This window comes from Beta vulgaris, chromosome 5 (assembly GCF_026745355.1).
Source record: "Beta vulgaris subsp. vulgaris cultivar EL10 chromosome 5, EL10.2, whole genome shotgun sequence".
Classification (NCBI taxonomy): domain Eukaryota; kingdom Viridiplantae; phylum Streptophyta; class Magnoliopsida; order Caryophyllales; family Amaranthaceae; genus Beta; species Beta vulgaris.
In genome coordinates, this window is record NC_079206.1 from 42,618,136 (window position 1) to 42,640,296 (window position 22,161).

General features: G+C 36.5%; 2 protein-coding genes and 1 long non-coding RNA gene across 8 annotated transcripts; 2 read left to right on the forward strand and 1 right to left on the reverse strand.

The window, feature by feature from the left end:
* The first annotated feature begins 3,949 nt into the window (after nt 1-3,949).
* LOC125497735 (uncharacterized) lies at nt 3,950-4,960 on the forward strand. Its single transcript, XM_048645411.1, has 4 exons — nt 3,950-4,349; nt 4,401-4,634; nt 4,738-4,859; nt 4,946-4,960. Exons 1-4 carry the CDS (start codon nt 3,950-3,952, stop codon nt 4,958-4,960), a joined length of 771 nt encoding a protein of 256 aa, XP_048501368.1.
* A 2,895-nt stretch (nt 4,961-7,855) lies between these two features.
* Nucleotides 7,856-11,738, reverse strand: LOC125497482 (uncharacterized). Of its 5 annotated transcripts, XR_007274271.2 has the most exons (6): nt 11,330-11,728; nt 10,225-10,527; nt 9,662-9,769; nt 8,307-9,543; nt 8,160-8,204; nt 7,856-8,053 (listed from the first exon to the last, which is right to left on the reverse strand). It is a non-coding gene; the product is annotated as an uncharacterized LOC125497482 (long non-coding RNA). The 5 variants fall into 5 exon arrangements; XR_007274268.2 differs by having other exon boundaries at nt 9,662-10,701; nt 11,330-11,738; XR_007274267.2 differs by having other exon boundaries at nt 9,662-10,527; nt 11,330-11,733.
* Nucleotides 11,739-14,847: 3,109 nt separating this feature from the next.
* Nucleotides 14,848-16,805, forward strand: LOC125497734 (uncharacterized). 2 transcript variants are annotated; one of them, XR_008969267.1, is made up of 3 exons: nt 14,848-15,103; nt 15,729-15,824; nt 15,906-16,805. XR_008969267.1 is itself a non-coding variant. In XM_048645410.2 (2 exons), the coding sequence occupies exons 1-2, from the start codon at nt 15,088-15,090 to the stop codon at nt 16,364-16,366; spliced, it is 477 nt and encodes a 158-aa protein (XP_048501367.2). In that variant the 5' UTR covers nt 14,848-15,087; the 3' UTR covers nt 16,367-16,805. The 2 variants fall into 2 exon arrangements, 1 of the variants encoding a protein (XP_048501367.2); XM_048645410.2 differs by lacking the exon at nt 15,729-15,824.
* The last annotated feature ends 5,356 nt before the right edge of the window (nt 16,806-22,161 follow it).

Here is a 22,161-nt window from a genome sequence, read left to right on the forward strand (position 1 = left end):
AAGTCAAGATATTTAATTTATACACTTGTAATTTTTATCATATGGTATGTTTAATATTCTAGTAACTTAAAATCTTTGGATAAAAGATTATTTAAGTTATTAGATATTTTATTGTTGTTGTTATGCGTGAAAATCAGTTAGAAATTACGTGGCATACAATGTGGAGTTGATCCCTTGAAGCTCTCCAACAAACTCCAAGCAACTCGCTGAAGATGCTCCCTCTACCAGCTAATGGAGGTAGTTTATTTCCGTTGCAAAAAGAGTGGATGAAGTGCAGCGAAAATCAGGCCACGGTCTCCATTACTCCACTCGCACCATTTGAGCGGAACATGGAGCACAACATGTCCATATGAAGGAATTATTGAAGCAGCTATTTAGGAAAAATTATTTGAAGAAACACTTAAGAATTTTCAAGCGAAAAAAGTCAATCATTAATTAGAAAATTTTTCTTGTAATTTCTTCTTTATTCAACATATTCATTATTGTAATATTCATAGAGTGTGGGTTGAGAGAACTTAAATCATGTACTCAAGAGTGAGAATAGACAAAAAGAGAAGAGAGAAAGAGAAGACTTCTAGTGAAGTCAAGTGAGGAAAGTCACGTGTTCAGGGGGAACAAGGTGACTGGGAACTGGTTCCTAGAGGAATTGAGTGAGGATTGATTTATAATAAGTTGTAATAACTTTTATAAATAAAAGAGCAAGTTTGCTTCCTAAAGAATTGAGGAAGAGAACCTTGTTAAAAGGATCTTCTTACGTTCTTCCTTGTATTATTTCGCTTCATTACCTTTCATGTAACACCCCAGAATTTCAAAGCGGAAAAGAAAGAAATAATAATAGTATTAATAGGACGATGGCGGAAACATCGTCTTCTGGGAATGTCACTACTACAAGAAATGCGTTTAAATAACTAAGTGATAAACCAACATAAGTAAATAGTATAAATAAATTCAATTAATTAGAGTAATATCTAAAAGAGAAAACTGACTATCAAACTAATTAAAAGTTTAGGCCTAAAACACCTAGATTTTTAATGCTCACAACTCAACCCGAGGCCAAAACCAAAGAAGATTCCCATCAACATCACCTGCAAAATATACAACAACTTCCACAATCAGTGGGGAGTAACTAACAGTTCTCCCAGTCCAAATAGGAACAGATAATGAACTTAAAGAAATTAGAAGCAACGCCAAAGAAACACATCACCAAGATATCATACTCACATCATGGTACAATAAATCATAAGCAACAAATAAGGAAGCTCAAGGTTAAACAAATCCCGGTCAACCATGCAACAAATGCGGTCAAACAAGTTCAAACACAATAGACCATACCGTCCGTGAGTAGACTCATTGGACCATGCCGCCCAAGGCCTACGTTGCATATTCGAGGACCATACCGCCCTTTCCGAATAGCAAAACTCAACGGATCATACCACCCGTAAGTGAACCAATGGACCATACCGCCCAAGGTTAAGTAACTAATTCCTAGAACCATACCACCCATAGGATCATCAAACAAAAATTTCTAGGACCATACCGCCCTTAGGATCATCAAACACAAATTCCTAGGACCACACCATCCATAGGATAATCAAACACAAATTCCTAAGACCATGTCGTCCATAGGATCCATCAAACCCAACCAAATACGATGTATACACAACAAGGTATACACAAGATCCATCTATTCCAAATTTCATAGGAATACACAACAAGGTATACAACCAACAAGGTTCAAATGTGAGCATACACAACGAGCACAAGCCCTCAACACACTCCAACCAAATAACCATAAGCTACCCAACAAAATTTGGGCACATATCCTTAATAGAATTACTCAAACCAACCCAACTTACTCAAACATGCTTAAGAAACATGCCTAAGACCATCCATAAATAAATAACCATGTTGTACCCAAATTTGGAATTAAATCAAAACACGCGAACAGGGAAAAACAGGCCCTCGTCGCGAGGTGCGACAACTGTCGCGAGTCGCGACACTCTGGCCGTCGCGAGTCGCGAGCTGCGACTGCTCGTGGCTTGCGAGCTGCACTCGTACGCTAACCAAACTCTCAATAATTTTTACGCTTAGTCTCACGCATCCAAACCAACCCAAATTCATACCATTCTCCACACTAATCAATCTAACAAGGGCTATACATCATCACAACATCCAACTACTCAAAATCCAAAAGTAACCAAAGAGAACAAAAAATCAATCCAACCACAACCACGACAAGGAGACAAACTAATCAACGTGACAACCAAGATGATCATAGTAACAATCCAAGATATGAAATGTAATACTAACAATCATGATACTACACTTAACTTTAAACATACAATCATTTAAGTTCCACCTAGCATGATACTACGTTTTCTAACGCAATTCTAACATCCTAAGTTCACAATCTATTCTCTATCGAACTAGAATAACGCTAGTTACCTGGATCATCGGGAGGAGAGATGAATATATCGGGATTCAAAAAATATGCGAGCAATCCAATTCCTCCATAAACGATAATTGTAGCAACGAGTCACTAGGCATTTTCTTCTTGAATGTTGAAAACTCTTATTTCGCACTGCTCTGTTCCGACCATGATTCCCGGTGATCAGAAGCCCGGATTTTAAATCGCATCGGTCAAAGTGAATAACAAGATGTTATAAACGTTTGGTCCAAATTTGAAGACTATCCAACAGTTAGCTCTCCGGCTACAGTTATTTTCGTGAAGGTGTGAAGGGAACAAAAACCGGATGACTCGTCTGATTGAAACGAAAACTGCAGTCGCGTCTTCCCCTTTCATCAAAAACAAATTATAGGACGAGCAACATCTTTTTGAGGAGATAGATTTTGACTACTCACACGTTCAATTCGGATAAGAAACGAAGGAGATATGATGCAAACAAAATAGGTGTGCAAACATGGACTAAAATCCGAGACAAGAGAAGAACTCTTTCCTCTTCCTCTCTAAGGGTTGGACGAAAATTGGGGTTACAATGCAGCAAAAACCTTATTAATAACCTCATTAAGCAATGGTTTAAAGGGTGATTATAAAGGTGATTTAATGGGGAATTGAATAGGGGGTTACAAGATATTCAAAGGTTAGCTTCATAAGCACCAAAACTCTTCATCCTCCACTCCATAATTGCTGATTTTCGGCCAGCACGACATGCCACATGCGATGCGACATTTCATCTCCCAAGTCGATCCAACAACGTTACAAAAATGCTACGCGACAAAATCGGATACTAAACGCCCAAATAAATAACGAAACTAATATAACAACTCAAAATAAATATCTAACAACTTAAAATAAATAAATATAAATATATCACAACATATAAATATATATACACATTTTCATAACATGTTCCAAAATAATTCAAATGATAAATTATTTATTTTTATGAAAAGGAAAATACCATTTTAAAATAAACAAACACAAAAAATAAAGGGTTAAAATTACGAGGTGTTACATTTCAAGTTCTATTATCCGCAAAAAAATTGAAAATCTCCCCAACTAAAGTTCACCCCCCTCTTGTAGTTGATCTAGTGTTTATACTGGACTAACACAACCCATTCCTCCTACTGACCCAGCCATGACAGAGTTGAAAAACATGATGCTTCAGATGCAAAAAGGGTTTTAATGCTATTCAAGCAGATACAAAAGCTCAGCTGGAAAATTTATGTACACATAACAAGATGTTGGAGACTCAACTAGCTCAGTTGGCTAGTTCTTATGCTAGTTCGCCACCCAGTTCGTTACCTTCACAACCATTGAAGCCAAGAGATACTGCCAATGCCATCACTCCTAGGGGTGGAACGTAGTATGATGGTCCAGAGATGCTTAATGATGCTTAGGTTGAGCCAAAAATGGATGGAGTTGTCCTTGAAAATTCTACAACTCCTAAGGAGGCCAGCAATGCAGTGAAGCAGATAGTAGCTGAAAATGTATTTGACCACCCCTATGATCAAACCGTTCCCCAATCGCCTATTGAAGAATAAGCTTGATCACCAGCTCGGTATGTTTTTGGAGGTAGTGAAGAATTTTCAGGTAACTGTCCCTTTTACTGAACTTATTACTCAAGTTCCTGCAAATGCTAAAAATTTGAAGGAAATTCTAACTAGAAAGAGAGCCTTTGATGAAGTTGAGATTATTGCCTTCGCTGAAGAATGTAGTGCTCTTTTGCAAAATCAGTCCACACCTAAAATGAAAGACCCGGGGAGTTTCTCTATCCCTTGTAACATTGGCACCATTTTTCTTGTTAAAGCTTTATGTGATTTGGGTGCTAGTGTTAGTGTCGTGCCCCTTACTGTTTGCAAAAAGCTTGACATGTGCTATTTAAAATGTACCAATATTTCTCTTTAAATATCTGATCGTTCTGTTAAAAACCCCTTAGGTATCTTAGAGGACATTCCAGTGAGACTTAGTGAATTTTTTATTCCCGTGGATTTTGTTGTACTGAACATGGAAGATGATACTCAAATCCCAATCATTTTAGGCAGACCACTCCTTCATATTGCTAAAGTTGATATAGATTTTAAGAATGACAAGTTAATTTTGACTGTGGGAGATGATAAGGTGACTTTTAGTTTGACCAATGCTTTGAAAAGTCTCATGCTAGAAGAAGCCTGTTATAGGATTGATGTTACTGATGTGCTGGTTAATATGATGATATGCCTCAATCCCTTTTGCGTGATCCTTTAGAGGCTTTGCTTATTTTTCATCTTCTACAGGTGATGTTAGATCCTTGAGTGGTGAAGTGGATGACTTGGAAGTACCTCTTACAGGTGAAGAGCTTGATAGTATCACCAGTCATGAGAGGGCACGGTTAATACATGATACTCAACCCGTAGAGGTAAAGAAACCTGAACTAAAACCCCTTTCCCTTTCTCTCAGATACGCTTTTCTGGATGAATCTAAATATTATCCTATGATTGTTAGTGCTTCACTAAATGATGGTCAAATGTCTCGACTTTTGTTTGTTTTGAGAAAACATAAAAAGGCCATTGGATATAGTATTGATGATTTAAAAGGTATAAGCCGTGACTTTTGCATATAATATATCTTGTGAAGGTTTTGCCTAGACACATGACTGCTTATCAGATAACAAATCATAATTCCACAAAACCTAGATAAGAGCTCAAAAGACCATAGCTGGTTCAATAGACAATTTCAGATGACAGCTAATTCTATGCTACATCAACAATCTAAAGACAGAAAGATAAGTTAATTAGTTTGTTGATGTGCAAAGGAGTTCTTGGACCATATATGTCTGCAATGTTCATTAAAAGATGATTATATATAAGAACAAAATTAGCACAGAAAGATCATGAAAAGTGTTTCTTTATCCGGGTAATCTAAAAATATCCTAGAAAACACAAAGCCATTCATAGAAATAATTAAGTAGGTTTTCATGAAAGACGTTTGGTAAATTTAGTCTTTGTGCAAGTTGTGTAGCAATAGTGGACTTTCCAGTACACGTAGTTCCACAAACAAGAGTTACCAACGACACCAATTGATGGTGAAACCTCATTGTATACCTCCTCAAGTTTATGACATTGCAACCTCGAATTTTGCTCCATCTTGGGGAACTAGGCGAACAAGAGAGAGAAACACTAAGCAGTGGAAACACCACATACACACCAGCAAACAAGATGAGACAAAATGAGGGAACACGAGGCTTGCAGTTGGTTTAGGGGAACGACGATGCTAGTTTTCAGCAGGTGTATGAATGGCAGTGCAGCGGCGGTGCGCCACTACCTTCATTAGCTCATAATCTTAAAATTACAATTCAAAACTCAACCACTGAAAAACGAGTAACCCTTATTTCTGCTGTCACGCCGCAATCGTCGCCGCAACACCTCCATTGAGAAAGAGAGTCACTGAGTGCGTTGGAAGGAGGAGGAGAAAATGCGCTGACTGACAAGAGAAAGAGAGAGATCGAATGGAGTGAGGGAATTGAGCGAGGTCAAAGATGAAGAGGCGGGGGTGTGAGTTTCAGAGAGAGGGATTCAGCTAGGACCTAGGAATAGGAAGCAAGTGCGGAAATTGAGCGAGGGAATTTTTAAGGAAATATATCCTCAAGGTCTACTTCTAGCCCAAAATCGCAGCTCTTTATCATAAAGTACTACTATAACCCGTAAACCACAACCTTAATCGTAAAAGGCTGCGTTATTTGAGCTAACCACAACCCTTAGTTCCCACTTTCTTTTTCTCCTTCCTATAAGGGCTGCATTTTTTTAGATAACTGTTGCTTTTGTATAGTAGCCCTTGGCCTTTTTTCCTCTAGCCTGTGGTGGATGTTTTGCGATTCAAATGGTAGTGCTTTTTGTGATGATGGTGTTTTTTAGGGTTCGAATGGTGGTTGTGGTGTCACTACAAGAAAACTTATTTATTGCAACGACCCAAGTTGTTGCGAAAAATCAATTATCGTTGCAATAAATACGTATCGCAACGAATTTTGTCGTTGGGGGTACGTCCGTAGTGAAAGATTTTGCAACGACTTTTATTGTTGCAAAAGATATTCTCTTTTACAACGACTTTTATTGTGACCGTACATAAGTCGTTTCAAAATGTTATTTTTTCTAGCTTAAAATTTACAAATCTATAACAACAATCTTAGTCGTTGCAATATATTGGTCTTGTCTTAGCAACAAACATAGTTGTTGTAATACATCTCTTTTTTGTACCGCAAAAAGCTGTTGCAAAAGTATGATTTGTTTTTTACCGAAATAAAAATTATATACTTATAATTATTATAAACTTAAATACTAGTGAAATTAGGTAAACCTTTTGGATGATCATGAAATCGACTTTTTAATAGATATTTGGAATGTATATAATTACAAAATAACATCCTAATAAACTTCAAATGTTTTCAGAGTACACAAAATATACAACACTTGGATACTTAATAGTTCACCAAAAACCCACTATTTCCCTCCATTGACAAAAGTTACAGCAATGTTAATACCGAAAAGGTATAAATATGACGATCTTAGCTTCAAATTTATACCAAATGCAACTTCTTGCATTGCATTCTTCACAACCCTATATTTATAATAAGATTTAACAAAGAAAATAATTTCGATGTTAATTCGCAATTTATAATATGAAAATTGATAGGAACAGTCCCAATTATATGTGTTCCGCCATTTTCGTCTTAACTAAGAATTATTTCTGAGCTCCCAACTATACATCATTTTTGCCGAAATTGGTCCCAGAAGGTCAGTGACCTGCTACAACAGGTAAAATGCTTTATTTTTTCTTTTTCCTTTTCACCACCACCTATTCAACATCACCCCACCACCCAACACCACCAACACTTTCTATCTCCACGAGGGGGAGGGGATTTTGAGGTGGTTGGGGAGGGGTGGGAAGGGAAGGGGTAGGGGTGGGAGGGGGTGAGATTTCAAGGGTTAGCTGGGAAGGTGGATAGGAGGGGGAGGGGATTTCGGGATAGCTGAGGAGCAAAGTGAGAGGGGGAGGGGTGGCAGGGGACGCGGATGATGTTTCGGGGGTTAGGTGGGTGGGAGGTGTGGGTGAGTGGGAGGGGACAGGGGTGCTTATCGAGTGAGCCGAGCCCGAATAGCACTGGGCTCGGCTCGAGCTCGTTTATTTTTCTAGGCTCGGCTCAGCTCGTGAGCTCGCCGAGCCTGGGAAGGTCGAGCTCGGCTCGAGCTCGTGATTAAAATTTGCGGCTCGAGCTCGACTCGTTAGCTCGTTTAAGCTCGGCTCGTTAGCTCGTTTAGGCTCGGCTCGTGAGCTCGTTTAGGCTCGGCTCGTGAGCTCGATTAGGCTCGGCTATCAATGGACTCTAGCTCGTTTGGGAAATTTATTTTGCAAAAAATATGTATAAAGCGAGTCAATGATTCTATCATCTTTGACGATTCCAATAAAACGATACAAAAGTTTCGCATATTACAAACAATACAAAAGTTTCACAACAATACAAAAGTTCAACAACAAAAATATAACAACCAACACAAATACAATATGTTATTCTTGTAAGTTGCCATATGCTCCAAAGCCTCCAATGCCCGCTCCATGCTACTTCCGATACACCACACAATCATAAGTTAGATAATAAGATTAGTTATTAAGTTCTAAAAAAATGATTGAATTTTTTTATAGAAAAATAACATCATATGATTACCTATTCGATAGGAATAATAATTTCCTTAGGTTGTTCCGCCTTGTCCTGAAATATATATAATAAAGTTAGTGAACACTTAAGATATACTATAAATGAAATGAAACTTAATGCACTATAGCAAATATACCAAGTTAGTGAAAGATTTACCTTATTTTTTCTCTTCACCCCATGAAGTGATCTACACCAATCACCGGTGCAAATAAACATTTGTACGGTTTCAGGACTCAAGGAAGACCTATAAAAGTCAATCACTCAACTACCGGCACTAAATGTAGCCTCAGATGCTACGGTAGTAATGGGAACGGCCAAAATATCAGCTGCCAATCTAGATGAAATAGGAAATTCGCTAGTTCTATCTTTCTACCATCCCAAGATGTCATACGAAACACCATGATCCTCAAACTCCGCAACAAAGCACAATTGCTCAAGATATGACTCAATTTCTGATTTCCGAACCTCGGGTATGTCTTGAGACCTTGCAACTTGTATTAGCTCAAACATTCCTGTTTTCCTCTTTCCACCACCAATACTAACACCAACACCATCACTAGCACTAGTTGTACTTCCACATTGAGGAGTAGTTGAAGAAGAATACAAATGAACATATTCATCATAAAGCTCATACTTACAAAGTTGATTTAACTATATGAATGTTCTCCCTAGCAACATCGGCCGAAAACATTGTTGGGAAAACTATTTCAAGACTTTGCAATATAATTTGAGGGTCCAACACAACAGCTATAGACATCAACAAATTACATTCACCCCAATACTTATCAAACCTTTCTTTCATGTTTTTCACCATTTCTTTGACAAAGACATCACTAGAATCACACTTACTATCCAACATCCTTTTGACTCTATAAACCTCCCCAAGAAACAAATTAGAAGTTGGGTACTCCAATCCCGGAATAATCATAGTAGCTTCATAAAATACTTCCAAGATCTCAACCAATTTCTCAATTTTATCCCAATCATCAACACTTGCACAAAAAACATAATCACTATCTTCTAAAGCAAGTCTAGAAAATACCTCTTTAAACTCGAGAGCACAAACTAACACATCAAAAGTTGAATTCCATCTTGTCTTGCATTCAAGAATCAATCTTCTTTCTTTCAAGTTGAATTGTTGGACAATCTCAGCAAACTTCTTTAAACGATGTTCACTTCCATTAAGATAATCAACAGTGTCATGCACATTTTTAACAATGATTTTAACTTGCTTAAGGCCATGTTGAACCATAATGTTCAAAATGTGTGCACAACAACGGACGTGGAACAATTTCCAACCACAAATCAACCTCTTTGTTAGTGAGAAAGTATCTTTCATAATACTTATGCAAGAATCATTTGCCGAAACATTATCCACCGAAACCGTGAAAACCTAGAAAAAGAATATATATATATATATATATATATATATATATATATATGAAATTAATTATAAAAAGTTAGTCATACATAATTTAAATAAATTTGAAGAAAAAAAGACTATAACTTACTTTGCTCTCAATATCCCACTCCTTTAGACATTTAAAAAGACAATTGGCTATGTCCTTGCCTTTTCGAGGAGGAGGAATGTGGAAAAAGTTGAGAACTCGCTTTTGCAACTTCAAAAATTTTCAACAAAGTGAGCTGTAAGAACCATATACTCAATTTTTTGAGGTTTCGAACGCCATAAATCAGTAGTCAGAGAAATTTTCTCCACACTTTTTAGCAAATTCTTCAATTTCTTTTTTTCCACCTCATAAAACTTTAAAAGAATCGGTTCTTATAGTGTGACGTGACACACTAGTCCATTGTGGAATTCCCCTTTTTAACATTAAATTAAACCCTTCTTCTTCAACAATGGAAAAAGCATGTTCATGCATCAAAATCCAATGTGCATTCCCTTCCCTCATTACCATCATATCAAACTTTCCATCATGTAAAGCGCTAAAAAACTTAAAACTAGGATCACCGTCATTGAGATTCGTAGGCAAAAAATTATGCATATTTTGTTGTCTTTGATTCATTTTTTTTTTCAAACAACTTTCAAGATGGTACTTTAAGTGAGTAGTTATACCTGAAGCACTTAACACTTGATGACAATGCTTACACTTGGTTTTCATATTTTTAACCGATTCCATGTCTTTCCAAATCTCAGATACTTTTGCTCTCTTTCTCTTGGATGGTTGAGTTTCATTTTGAGGCTCCGACTCATTTCCAATTGCATTTGAAAGGGGTAGTTCACTTTCTTCTTCCTTATTTTCCAAATTCACATATGGCACACGATCATCGTCATTGACATAAAACTCTTCTACTATGAATGGAGAAGTAGTTAAGCCATGAGGTGTTGATGATATTTATTGTGTACTACTAGACATATCTAACAATAACATAACAAAAAAAAATCAATAAAAACAGCGACCACATAAAAAAATAGATGCATTTTGTAGATATGGGTAACTTATTAAGTGTTTTGTGATTCCGTATTTCTGTCCAGGTGCTCTCACACCTTCTCTTCTTCAGGTGCTTTTTCCCCTTTTTTTGGTGCTTTTTTCTACATTATAGCATTATCATTATCACCATATAAAAAAAAAAAACATATGCATTAAGAATTTAAAGAGAATTTGTTTGTTTTTCTGTTAATTAATATTGTTGACTCTTCAGGTTTTACAAATAATTTAGAGTTGATAATATGATTGTAGGAAGTAGGAAACTAGGAACTATTCGTTTAGTGCATGAGGTTCATGGTGATAGTGTGAGAAATACAAATATTCCTACATTGGGTTTTGATGAACAGAAATACAGATTGTGTACAACATTGTTATAAACTTATAATAGTTCCCAGTAAGTTTCCTGCTAAAAAATTATAGTGAAGTATACTTTATGGGCAATGGTAGTTCCTAGTTTCATAGTCATTCATTGCAAGTCATGCGAAAAGATACATAATACTCTGCTAATGTCATTGCAAGTTTAATACCCCAAATAAAAAAAATCAAACGGATATACGAAAATATTCTAAGTTTAATACTAACCCAAATCAAGTTTCTTTCTTTTACTCATCCAAAATCTGAGTTTAATACTAACCAAAATCAACTCAATGATGTGATGTAACAGGCTCAAAACAGCAAATCCAATTATTAAGACATAGGGGGGAAAACCTAAATGAATCAATAGAATTTTACCTACACCGCCGCTCGTAGTAGTGGTGGACTAGTGTCGTCGGCCGTCATAGCCGAGCCTTCAAGGGTTATCAATGGCGCCGCGCCGCAGAGAAGGGAGTGAGAACTGAGAAGGGAGTGAGAAAGATGATTGTAGGATGTAGCAGACTAGGGTTACTCGCCACTTACTCCTTACTCTTCTCTATTTTTTGTTTTCTTTTTCTTTTTAATTGTTTTTACCTTTTCTTTTTATTTTTCTTCTATTATATACCTTCGTTAATAATTTAAAAGAAATACTTAATATAATTTTTAATATATATAAATAATTTTTAATATATATAAATAATTTTTTAATATAAATACTTTTTTTAATATAAAATATATTTTTAATATAAATATATTTTTAATATAAAATAATAAACAAGCTGTTCCCGAACTTTATGAGCCGAGCTTTGCCTAGCTCGGCTCGGCTCGTTTAAGTCTCGAGCCGAGCTTCAACGAGCCGAGCTTTGACTGAGCTTTGATCGAGCCGAACCCGAGCTGCTCGCAAGCTTGTCAGGCTCATTATCACCCCTAGGAGGGGTGGGTGGGAGGTGGCAAGGGGAGGGATGACATGGGAGGAAGGAGATAGGAGAGAGAAAAAGGAAGAAGAAAATCACTTATGAAATCAAAAAAATTAACATATTAAATAGGTAATTAGTTGGTTGAGCCCGATTTCAGCAAAAATGATATATAATTGAGACTAGGAATGGCAATTGGGCGGGACGGGTGTGGAGGATGGTACCCCCACACCCGCACCTGCATTAAATTCTCATCCCCATCCCCGCCCCACCACCCATTACGGGGAAAGATTTCATCCCCATCCCCGCCCCACCACCCATTGCAGTAGGAAATTCTAGACCCACCCCCGCCCCAGCCCGCACTCGCGTCGTACCCGCGTCATACCCACTTCATCCCCGCAAAAAATCCACCAAAAAATCTGCCATAAGCCCATATAGTTGCCTACTTCACAAAATCGCAATATAATATAGTAAAAAAAAAGTTAAAATACATTAACAAAGGCAAATGTTTTATTACATTTCAAAAGTGTCTTCAAATACGTTAGTGATATATGTATATAAATAGAATTTTGATAATAAATATGCGGGGCAGGGGTGGGGCGGGGCGGGCGGGGATGGGGCGGGTAACATATCAAATCCACACCCGCTCCACCACTCATTGCGGGTACAATTTTAATCCCCATTCCCGCCAAACCTAGACCCATCCCTGCCCCAATTGGGCAGGGATGGGGCTGGTCTCCTACTTGACCCGCCCCACTGCCATCCCTAATTGAGACCGTTCAAAAATAATTCTTAGTTGAGACTGAATATGGCGGAACGTCCATAGTTAAATAGGTAATCAGTTGGTTGAGACCAATTTTCGCAAAAATGATATATAATTGGGACCGCTCAAAAATAATTCTTATGTGGGACTGAATATGACGGAACTCCATAGTTGGAACTATTCCTATCATTTTTTTATATATAATATCGTATCTAAGAGTATAATGTTAACATTACTATAAAAAAGGCAAATAGAAATTTGGCAAAGTCTGATTTGTATTTTGGACAAACTCCCCAATGGAGATGGTTTCAAAACATATTTAGAATGATTCAAAACGCAACCATTCATAGGGCACAAAAACAACCAACAAACAACCACAATTAGAACAGCAGTAAGAAGCAAAAGAACGGTCCAAAGTCAAAAAATTCCAGTACTAAGTAATAAAAACAGAAAATTAGCTTTTGGCTTCTAATTTAGTGCTTTTCACTGTTGAATTAGTAGCTATTTTGCTGCTATTCTGCGTTGATTTTCGCTGGGGTTTGGGTGGAAAATTTGTCAGATTTAGGTGCTAATTTTTGCTGTTTTTGGGGTTGATTTTAGACTGAATTTTACTGTTTATGGGGCGGTTGTAGCTGGTTGTTTGGTGATGGTGGCCTGCTGTTTTGGACGGTGGAGGGTTGACGTTTTAGGCAATCTTGTGAGAAGGTGTGAAATGATGTTAAGATGGCAAAGATTTTTCCCTTTTGCTTAATGAAACCTAGTACGGTAGTACCTAGTAATTCTTTTTCAAAGTTCTAAATTTTTTGTTTTTTGGGTTATTAGATTTTGCAACGACATGTAGTTGTTTTTTTTTTTTCTTTTTTGACAACAAGGACATACATTCACAAGGGACAATGTTACCTTATCTAGCTGCTACTGCTAGATTATGGTCTGGGACAACTTCCGACCTATTGACCTTACGAATTATACAGAATCTAAATTTACTACTAATGGCCTTAGTATCTTGTACTAAGGAGGAAATGTCGAACGGTTGATCTTGACTATTGATGGCCCGAACAAGATCGGCATTATCCGAGTGGATCTGAACCCGTCTGATTTCCTTGTTAAAAGCTTCACAGAGTCCTTGATACAGCGCTTGAGCCTCCGTTTGTAGCGGGGATATTGATAAAGTTTTGGCGCTCCCTTTGAAGATTTTAATGTTGTTTATATACGCTGCCCAACCTATTCCTGATCTTGGCAGTCGTTGATTATATCGTTTCCAAGCTCCATCACTATTACGTTTTTTGCAACGACACTTGATACAACACAAGTGTCATTTTATTTTTTATTTTTATTTTTTTGATTACGAAATTAAATCAGCTCAAGGGTTAACCCCTACAAGGCTACTAGCTTGTAGGAAACACAAACACATTGGCTGATAAGGCATGCATAGCATGCTAAGGAAATACCTCAACATAATGCTGGGGGTAAGGATCGAACCCCTGACCTCAAGGGCCAAGGGGGAGCTCTACCCACTTGAGCTAACTCCTATCCTTCACAAGTGTTATGTTATAGCAACTACTGTTCTTGTTACTATACACATACATAGTTTTATAGCAACAACAATTTTTTTGTTGCGATATAAAATGTCATTTTTCACTAGTCACCCGCCCAAATTTTGGAGGAAAATGAATTTTTCATGTATAGCTACAACAATTGCAACGACTTTATAGTGTCATGCTAAACCTATGTATTGCAACAACTGAAAATGAGTCATTGCGAGCAGTCGTTGCAATAAATGGTTTTTCTTGTAGTGTGTTGGTAGTTTTATGAATTTTGGTGTTTTCTAGGTGGAGTGGTGGTGGTAGTTACGGGTGATAATGAGCCTGACAAGCTCGCGATCAGCTCGGTCTCGGCTCGGTCAAAGCTTGGTCAGAGCTCGGCTCGTTGAAGCTCGGCTCGAGCTCGGGCTCGGCTCGAGACTCAAACGAGCCGAGCCGAGCTAGGCAAAGCTCGGCTCGTAAAGCTCGTAAAGCTCGTGAACAGCTCGTTTATTATTTTATATTAAAAAAAAATTTATATTAAAAAAAAATTTATATTAAAAAATACTTTATATTAAAAAATATTTTATATTAAAAAATAGTTTATATTAAAAAATTATATATATATATATATATATATATATATATATATATATATATATATATAATATTATATATATATATATATATATATATATATTAAAAATTATATTAAGTATTTCTTTTAAATTATTAGCGAAGGTATATAATAGAAGAAAGATAAAAAGAAAAGGTAAAAACAATTAAAAAGAAAAAGAAAACAAAAAATAGAGAAGAGTAAGGAGTAAGTGGCGAGTAATCCTATCTTCTCAGTTCTCACTCCCTCCTCTGCGGCGCGACGCCATAGATAACCCTTGAAGGCTCGGCTACGACGGCCGACGACACTACTCCACCACTACTATGAGCGGCGGTGCAGGTAAAATTCTATTGATTCATTTAGGTTTTCCCCCTATGTCTTAATAATTGGATTTGCTGCTGTGAGCCTATGACATCACATCATTGAGTTGAATTTGGTTAGTATTAAACTCAGATTTTGGATGAGTAAAAGAAAGAAAGTTGATTTGGGTTAGTATTAAACTCAGAATTATACCCGTTTGATTTTTTTTTTTATTTGGAGTATTAAACTTGCAATGACATTAGCAGAGTATTATGTAACTTTTCGCATGACTTGCAATGAATGACTATGAAAGTGGGAAGTACCATTGCCCATAAAGTATACTTCATTATAATCTTTTTAGCAAAAAACTTACTGGGAACTATTATAAGCTTATAACAATGTTATACACAATTCTGTATTTCTGTCCATCAAAACCCAATGTAGGAATATTTGTATTTCTCACACTATCACCATGAACCTCTTGCACTAAACGAATAGTTCCTAGTTTCCTTCTTCCTACAATCATATTATCAACTCTAAATTATTTGTAAAACCTGAAGAGTCAAGAATATTAATTAAGTAACAGATTAACAAACAAATTTTCTTTAAATTCTTAATGCATCTGTTCTTTTTATATGGTGATAATGATAATGTTATAATGTAGAAAAAAGCACCAAAAATCGGTGAAAAAAGAACCTTAAGAAGAAGAAGGTGTGAGAGCACCTGGACAGAAATACAGAATCACAGAACACTTAATAAGGTACCTATATCTACAAAATGCATCTGTTTTTTTTATGTGGTGGTTGTTTTTATTGATTTTTTTTTGTTATGTTATTTTTAGATATGTCTAGTAGTACACAACCAATGTCATCAACACCTCATGGCTCAACTACTTCTCCATTCATAGTAGAAGAATTTTATGTCAACGACGATGATCGTGTGCTATATGTGAATTTGGAAAATGAGGAGGAACAAAGTGACCCACCCCTTTCAAATGCAACTGGAAATGAGTCGGAGCCTCAAAAGGAAAGTCAACCATCAAAGAGAAAGAGAGCAAAAGTATCTGAGGTTTGGAAAGATATGGAATCGGTTAAAAATATGAAAACCAAGTGTAAGCATTGTCATCAAGTGTTAAGTGCTTCAGGTACAACTACTCACTTAAAGCGGCAGCTTAAAAGTTGTTTGAAAAAAAAAAAGAATCAAAGACAACAAAATATGCTTAATTTTTTGCCTTCGAATCTAAATGACGGTGATCCTAGTTTTAAGTTTGTTAGCGCTTTACATGAAGAAAGTTTGATATGATGGTAATGAGGGAAGGGATAGCACATTGGATTTTGATGCATGAACATGCTTTTTCCATTGTTGAAGAAGAAGGGTTTAATTTAATGTTAAAAAGGGGAATTCTACAATGGACTAGTGTGTCACGTCACACTATAAGAACTGATTCTTTTAAAGTTTATGAGGTGGAAAAAAATAAATAGAAGAATTTGCTAAAAACTGTGGAGAAAATTTCTCTAACTACTGATTTATGGCGTTCCAAGCCTCAAAAAATTGAGTATATGGTTCTTACGGCTCATTTTGTTGATAAAAATTGGAAGTTGCAAAAGCGGGTTCTCAACTTTGTCCACATTCCTCCTCCTCGAAAAGGAAAGGACATAGCCAATTGCATTTTTAAATGTCTAAAGGAGTGGGGTATTGAGAGCAAAGTAAGTTATAGTCTTTTTTTCTTCAAATTTATTTAAATTATGTATGACTAACTTTTTATTATTAATTTCATATATATATATATATATATATATATATATATATATATATATATATATATATATATATATATATATATATATATATATATATATTCTTTTTGTAGGTTTTCACGGTTTCGATGGATAATGTTTCAGCAAATGATTCTTGCATAAGTATTATGAAAGATACTTTCTCACTAACAAAGAGGTTGATTTGTGGTGGGAAATTATTACACGTCCGTTGTTGTGCACACACTTTGAACATTATGGTTCAACATGACCTTAAGCAAGTTAAAACCATTGTAAAAAATGTGCATGACACTGTAGATTATCTTAATGGAAGTGAACATCGTTTGAAGAAGTTTACCGAGATTGTCCAACAATTCAACTTGAAAGAAAGAAGATTGACTCTTGAATGCAAGACAAGATGGAATTCAACTTTTGATATGTTAATTTGTGCTCTCAAGTTTAAAGATGTATTTTCGAGACTTGCTTTAGAAGATAATGATTATGTTTTTTGTCCAAGTGTTGATGATTGGGATAAAATTAAGAAATTGGTTGAGATCTTGGAAGTATTTTATGAAGCTACTATGATTATTGTTATGACAGATGTGAAAAAGAAAGAAATAAAGAATAATGCAAAACAATAAAAAACAGACAGCAGATTTACGTGTTTCACCAATTTTGGCTACGTCGGCGGAGAGAGAGAATATTTTATTGATATGAGGAAAACCAACTTACAGAGAGAATTAGACTTATTTTCGTAGTCTAAACAATTAGGTATAAATAACCTATTTATACTCCCGTCAGAAAAACGCGTTTCGGCGTTTACCGGGCACCCGCCTGATCGGGTCGGGCGACATCCGCTCTATCGGGCGGTGATTACTAATCCTCGTTTCGTTGCGCGCCCGGTCGGGCGAGACTCGCCTGAGTCGTAATTTGTGAGCTCGCCCGATCGGGCGACATGGCCCAATGCCATCGGGCGTCTTCACCAAAACAGTGTTCCCAAAATCCGTTACGGGCCCGATCGGGCGACATGGCCCAACGCCGCCATCAGGCGTCTTCACCAAAACAATGTTCCCAAAATCCGTTACGGGCCCGATCGGGTGGCTTCGCCGGACCCGATCGGGCGGTACCCCAGGACCTCCTTTTTTACGCATTTTGACGAACACATTCAAGGCACTATTCTTACAAATCTCCACCTTGACTCGAATCCTCTCACAATAACCAGAAAACCAGATGCATTGATCACAACGCCCAGAAACTCCCTACACCATATTTGTCCCAATAGACAACAAGACCAGATTAGTCCCTAAGGACCCCAGAATTGCCCCAAGAGGGCAACTAACAACCACGAATATTGAGTAAGTCCAAACAATGCTGAAGCTTACTCTGCGGAACCGGCTTGGTGAACATATCAGCAGGATTATCAGCAGTTCCTACCTTCTTCACCTTAATCCTTGTCTCGCTTCTCATAAAATGATACCTGACATCAATGTGTTTAGTCCTCTCATGATGGACTTTATCCTTGGCAAAACATATCGCACTTAAGCTGTCGCAATACACAGTTGTCTGATCATGATGTAGACCCAAATCACTGGTTAACTCCTTTAACCAAATTCCCTCCTTAGCTGCTTCTGTTAAGGCCATATACTCTGCCTCTATAGTAGACAAAGTTACCGTAGGCTACAAAGTTGCTTTCCAACTTAGCACAAAACCACCAAGAGTGAACACATAACCAGTCATAGATCTTCAACCATCCACATCTCAAGCATAATCAGAATCAGAATATCCTGCAACTAAACATGCCATATCACCTCCATAGATGGGACCAATATCTGACGTACCTCTAAGATACCGAAAGATCCTCTTGACCGCATGCCAATGCTCCTTACCAGGATCACCCATGAACCTACTAACCACATTCACTGCATGTGCAAGATCCAGCCTAGTGCAAACCATAGCATACATCAAGCTCCCTACTGCACTAGCATACGGAACCCGACTCATGTACTCCTTCTCCTCAGCAGACTTAGGTGCAGAAGCTACATACAAGTGACTATTTGAAGCACTTGGAGTATCTATAGGTTTTGTTGTTGACATGCCAAACCTTGACAATATCTTCTCAATATAACCTTTATGTGACAAGAAAAGTTTCTTCTGAGTCCTCTCGCTATAAATCTCTGTTGTATAATATGAGCACTATAAGAGGGGGGTGAATTATAGTGAGAGAATAAGCACTACTTTTCGCGGAATTAAAAGTAAACTTGGGAACAAACAATGGGAACACGAGAGATTTTTCGAGGAAAAACTTCCTAGGCCTAGTAGGAAGAAACAACCTCGACCACAAGGGATTTTAAACAACTTTCCACTATAATAGGCCAAAACAACTCTGATTACAACCTATTACTTTTCTCTCGATTCTCAACTTAAGTCACTCAACTCAAGTTCCCAACGACAGTTCCCAACAACTGACGTTTTCTCTCAAACTTCACTCGAAGTTCTTTCTCTTTCTCTTTCTCTTTCTCTTGCTTCACTCAAAGCTTTCTCACACTTACAAGAGTTCACTCAAACCCTTTTTCTCAAAAATACACTTTGTAAAACAATGGAAGAGTAATAAAATCGATTAATGTAAGTATGAATTCTCTTAAGGAAAGGCACTGACACTTTAGATAACTTAAGACAAATTAACTAAGTCAGACACAATTTTTCTAAAATGAATTAGGCGCCTATTTATAGACATTTAAGACAAGACATGATTTCCACTAACTTAGACCATTATCACATGTTCTCCATGATTTTAATTAATTAATTAAATTAAATTAATTCCATGTCATGTAAGCATCCACTAATCCACTACTTCACTTCATAGAAGCAGTAACAATTACGTGGTTTTGCAAACTTGGAGAATAATTAATCTTATTTAATTTAATTAAATACTTGGAGGATAATTAACTTAACTAAATCCACTAACTCATAAACGTAGCAGTAAACTTTAGGCGTGTAACTAGAATTTAGGAAATAAATAAATAAAAATCCTTTAGCTAGTTTTTGGAAAAATATCTTTTTCAAAATCTTTTATAAAAACCGGAAAACAGTTTATTTAAAAAAATCCGAAACATTTTAAAAACCGGAAATAATATATTTTCGAAAACTAAATCTTTTAAATAAATATAAAAGATAAATATATATTTTAAAAAGATAAGATTTGAAAATCAGTTATTTTAAAATCAGAAAATCTATTTAAAATCTTTTCCTAACAAACTTAAACTAACTTCCTAAAATATGGATCTTAGTCAAATTATCCCTAAAAACTCTAACAACTATATTGGGCACACAATTCTCTTAGGCGCACAATATTAGTCACGTTTAGAGTTCCTAAATTAGTTTTAAAGTCTTGTTCCCTAATTATTAAGTCTTGTTCCTAAGCCTTGTTCCTATAGTGCCAGGTCTGTTCCTTTCATGGGAACAGAACCAAGTTCCTTTGAGAATTCACCACGAACTTAATAAAGCTATTACTCAACCTTAACAAGAAGATTAATAAATACCCTAATGTATTCTAATCTTCATTCCATGCTTGATTCTTCATTTCTCGAACATCTTTACTTCGATCTTGATTAATTCTCCGCTTTAATCTTCAATCAAGTATTCTCTTAGCTCGAGCTGAATTACCTTGCAACAACATAAATAAAATATACTATGTCTTTTGTGGTTAGGTCATCTTCAAAACTCAAGGGTCAACAATTTCCCCCTTTTTGAAGATGGCAACAAAAGGCATATACTAAATATTACAATAAGTCATATAAAAATAATTTTAACAAAGTATGTAACCAAGTTAAATTATATATTAGACTCGTTATTTTATTTTGTAAAGTCGAAATATGAGAACATAAATTATGACAAAAAAAAATTTACTCTGATTTGCCTTATCTTTCCCCCTTTGGCATCTTCAAAAACATAGTCCACGATTTCAAAAAGATGAATATTATTCACTAAACACATCACACCACCAAACTTGTAAGAAATAAGTTGGTTAGTATAAGCAAATAAAGCATTCAACTCTCAAAAACCGCAATCCAAGAATATTAGCCATTCATTTAGACGCACACATGCAAAAAAATCAAACTTAGAATTAAGCAAACCAATAAGTTCCATTGTAGCATGATTAAAGGAGAAGGATAGAAAAGACAAATATTAAACAAAGTTCATGTTCCCACACAAAATAAAACAAGCTAAATGAGAAAAGTTTATGATTTAGGAGAGGGAGGTTGTTCTACTTCTTCCACCACATCATGAAGCTTTGCCATCACTTCTTGATGATTTTCGGCCAATGTATCATTTCCCTTGAGCACAATGTCTTCCAACTTCAACAATCTCGAGTTCATAGCTTGAATGGAGGAAGAAAGTTCACCAAGCTTAGCCATTATCTCTTGTTGTCCATCCAAGGCTTTGTCAACTTTGCTCATAACCCCTTTTACCAACCCATTTAAATCCTTAGCTTCCGTAGCAAACTCCATCATTGCTTCCGAATGACCCATAACCAAGGAAAACAAAGAATCCAACCTTCTAGCATGAGCTAGAGTATATGTAGAGCAGACGAGGGAGCTTTGAGAAGGATTGGGAGTTGCGGTTTGTTCCTTAGGTTTGGGAACAGTAGGTTGTTCCTCTAGAATGGGAACACCACTGTTTCCTTAGCTTTAGGAACAGAACAGGAGGGTTTTGAGGTAGAGGGAGGGATAGGATCATCTTGTGGTGCTAGGGTAGAGGGTGAGGCAGATTTTTGTGGAGATGGAGGAAAAGGAGGATTGGTTTCCATGGGAACAGGAGTCGGTTCCCTAGAAGGAGGTAGGTTAGATTCATAATCTTCCCTATCAATCACCTTTACTTCATCTTCCTCACAACTTTCTTCGGCATCAAAGTAAGGAAAATTAAGCACTTTCATATTTTGAACCCTTTGACTAGCTCTAGTGCTTTCAAACCGGTTTCACCACCTCATCAACCACCTTCTTCCCTTTCTTTCTTAGTTCTTCTTCTTTTTCTTTTTCAATTCTTTTCTTTTTGATTTTTCTTTTCTTTTTCTTTTCGTTTTCATTTTCTTTTCTTCAACTTCTTTTTCTTCTTCTTCTTCTTCTTCTTCCACTTCATCATCCACATCATCATCAAGATTAGCACGTCCCTTAATAACTTCTCCATTCACAACACAAACATTTAAGTTATTCAAGGCACGCACATTCAACATATTTCCCGTGGAACATCATGGACTGAGTTCCCGAAATTTTCACTTTAAACTTAAGTAGAATTTCGGTTACTAAGGCTCCATACCAACAACAAATCCATTTTCAATGCAATGAC

Coding starts and splice junctions, on each gene's coding strand:
- LOC125497735 (XM_048645411.1), top strand. CDS start 3,950: ATGTATTTGACCACCCCTATGATCAAACCGTTCCCCAATCGCCTATTG. Junction 4,350..4,400: donor TGACATGTGCTATTTAAAAT/GTACCAATATTT, acceptor AAAACCCCTTAG/GTATCTTAGAGGACATTCCA. Junction 4,635..4,737: donor TCTCATGCTAGAAGAAGCCT/GTTATAGGATTG, acceptor CATCTTCTACAG/GTGATGTTAGATCCTTGAGT.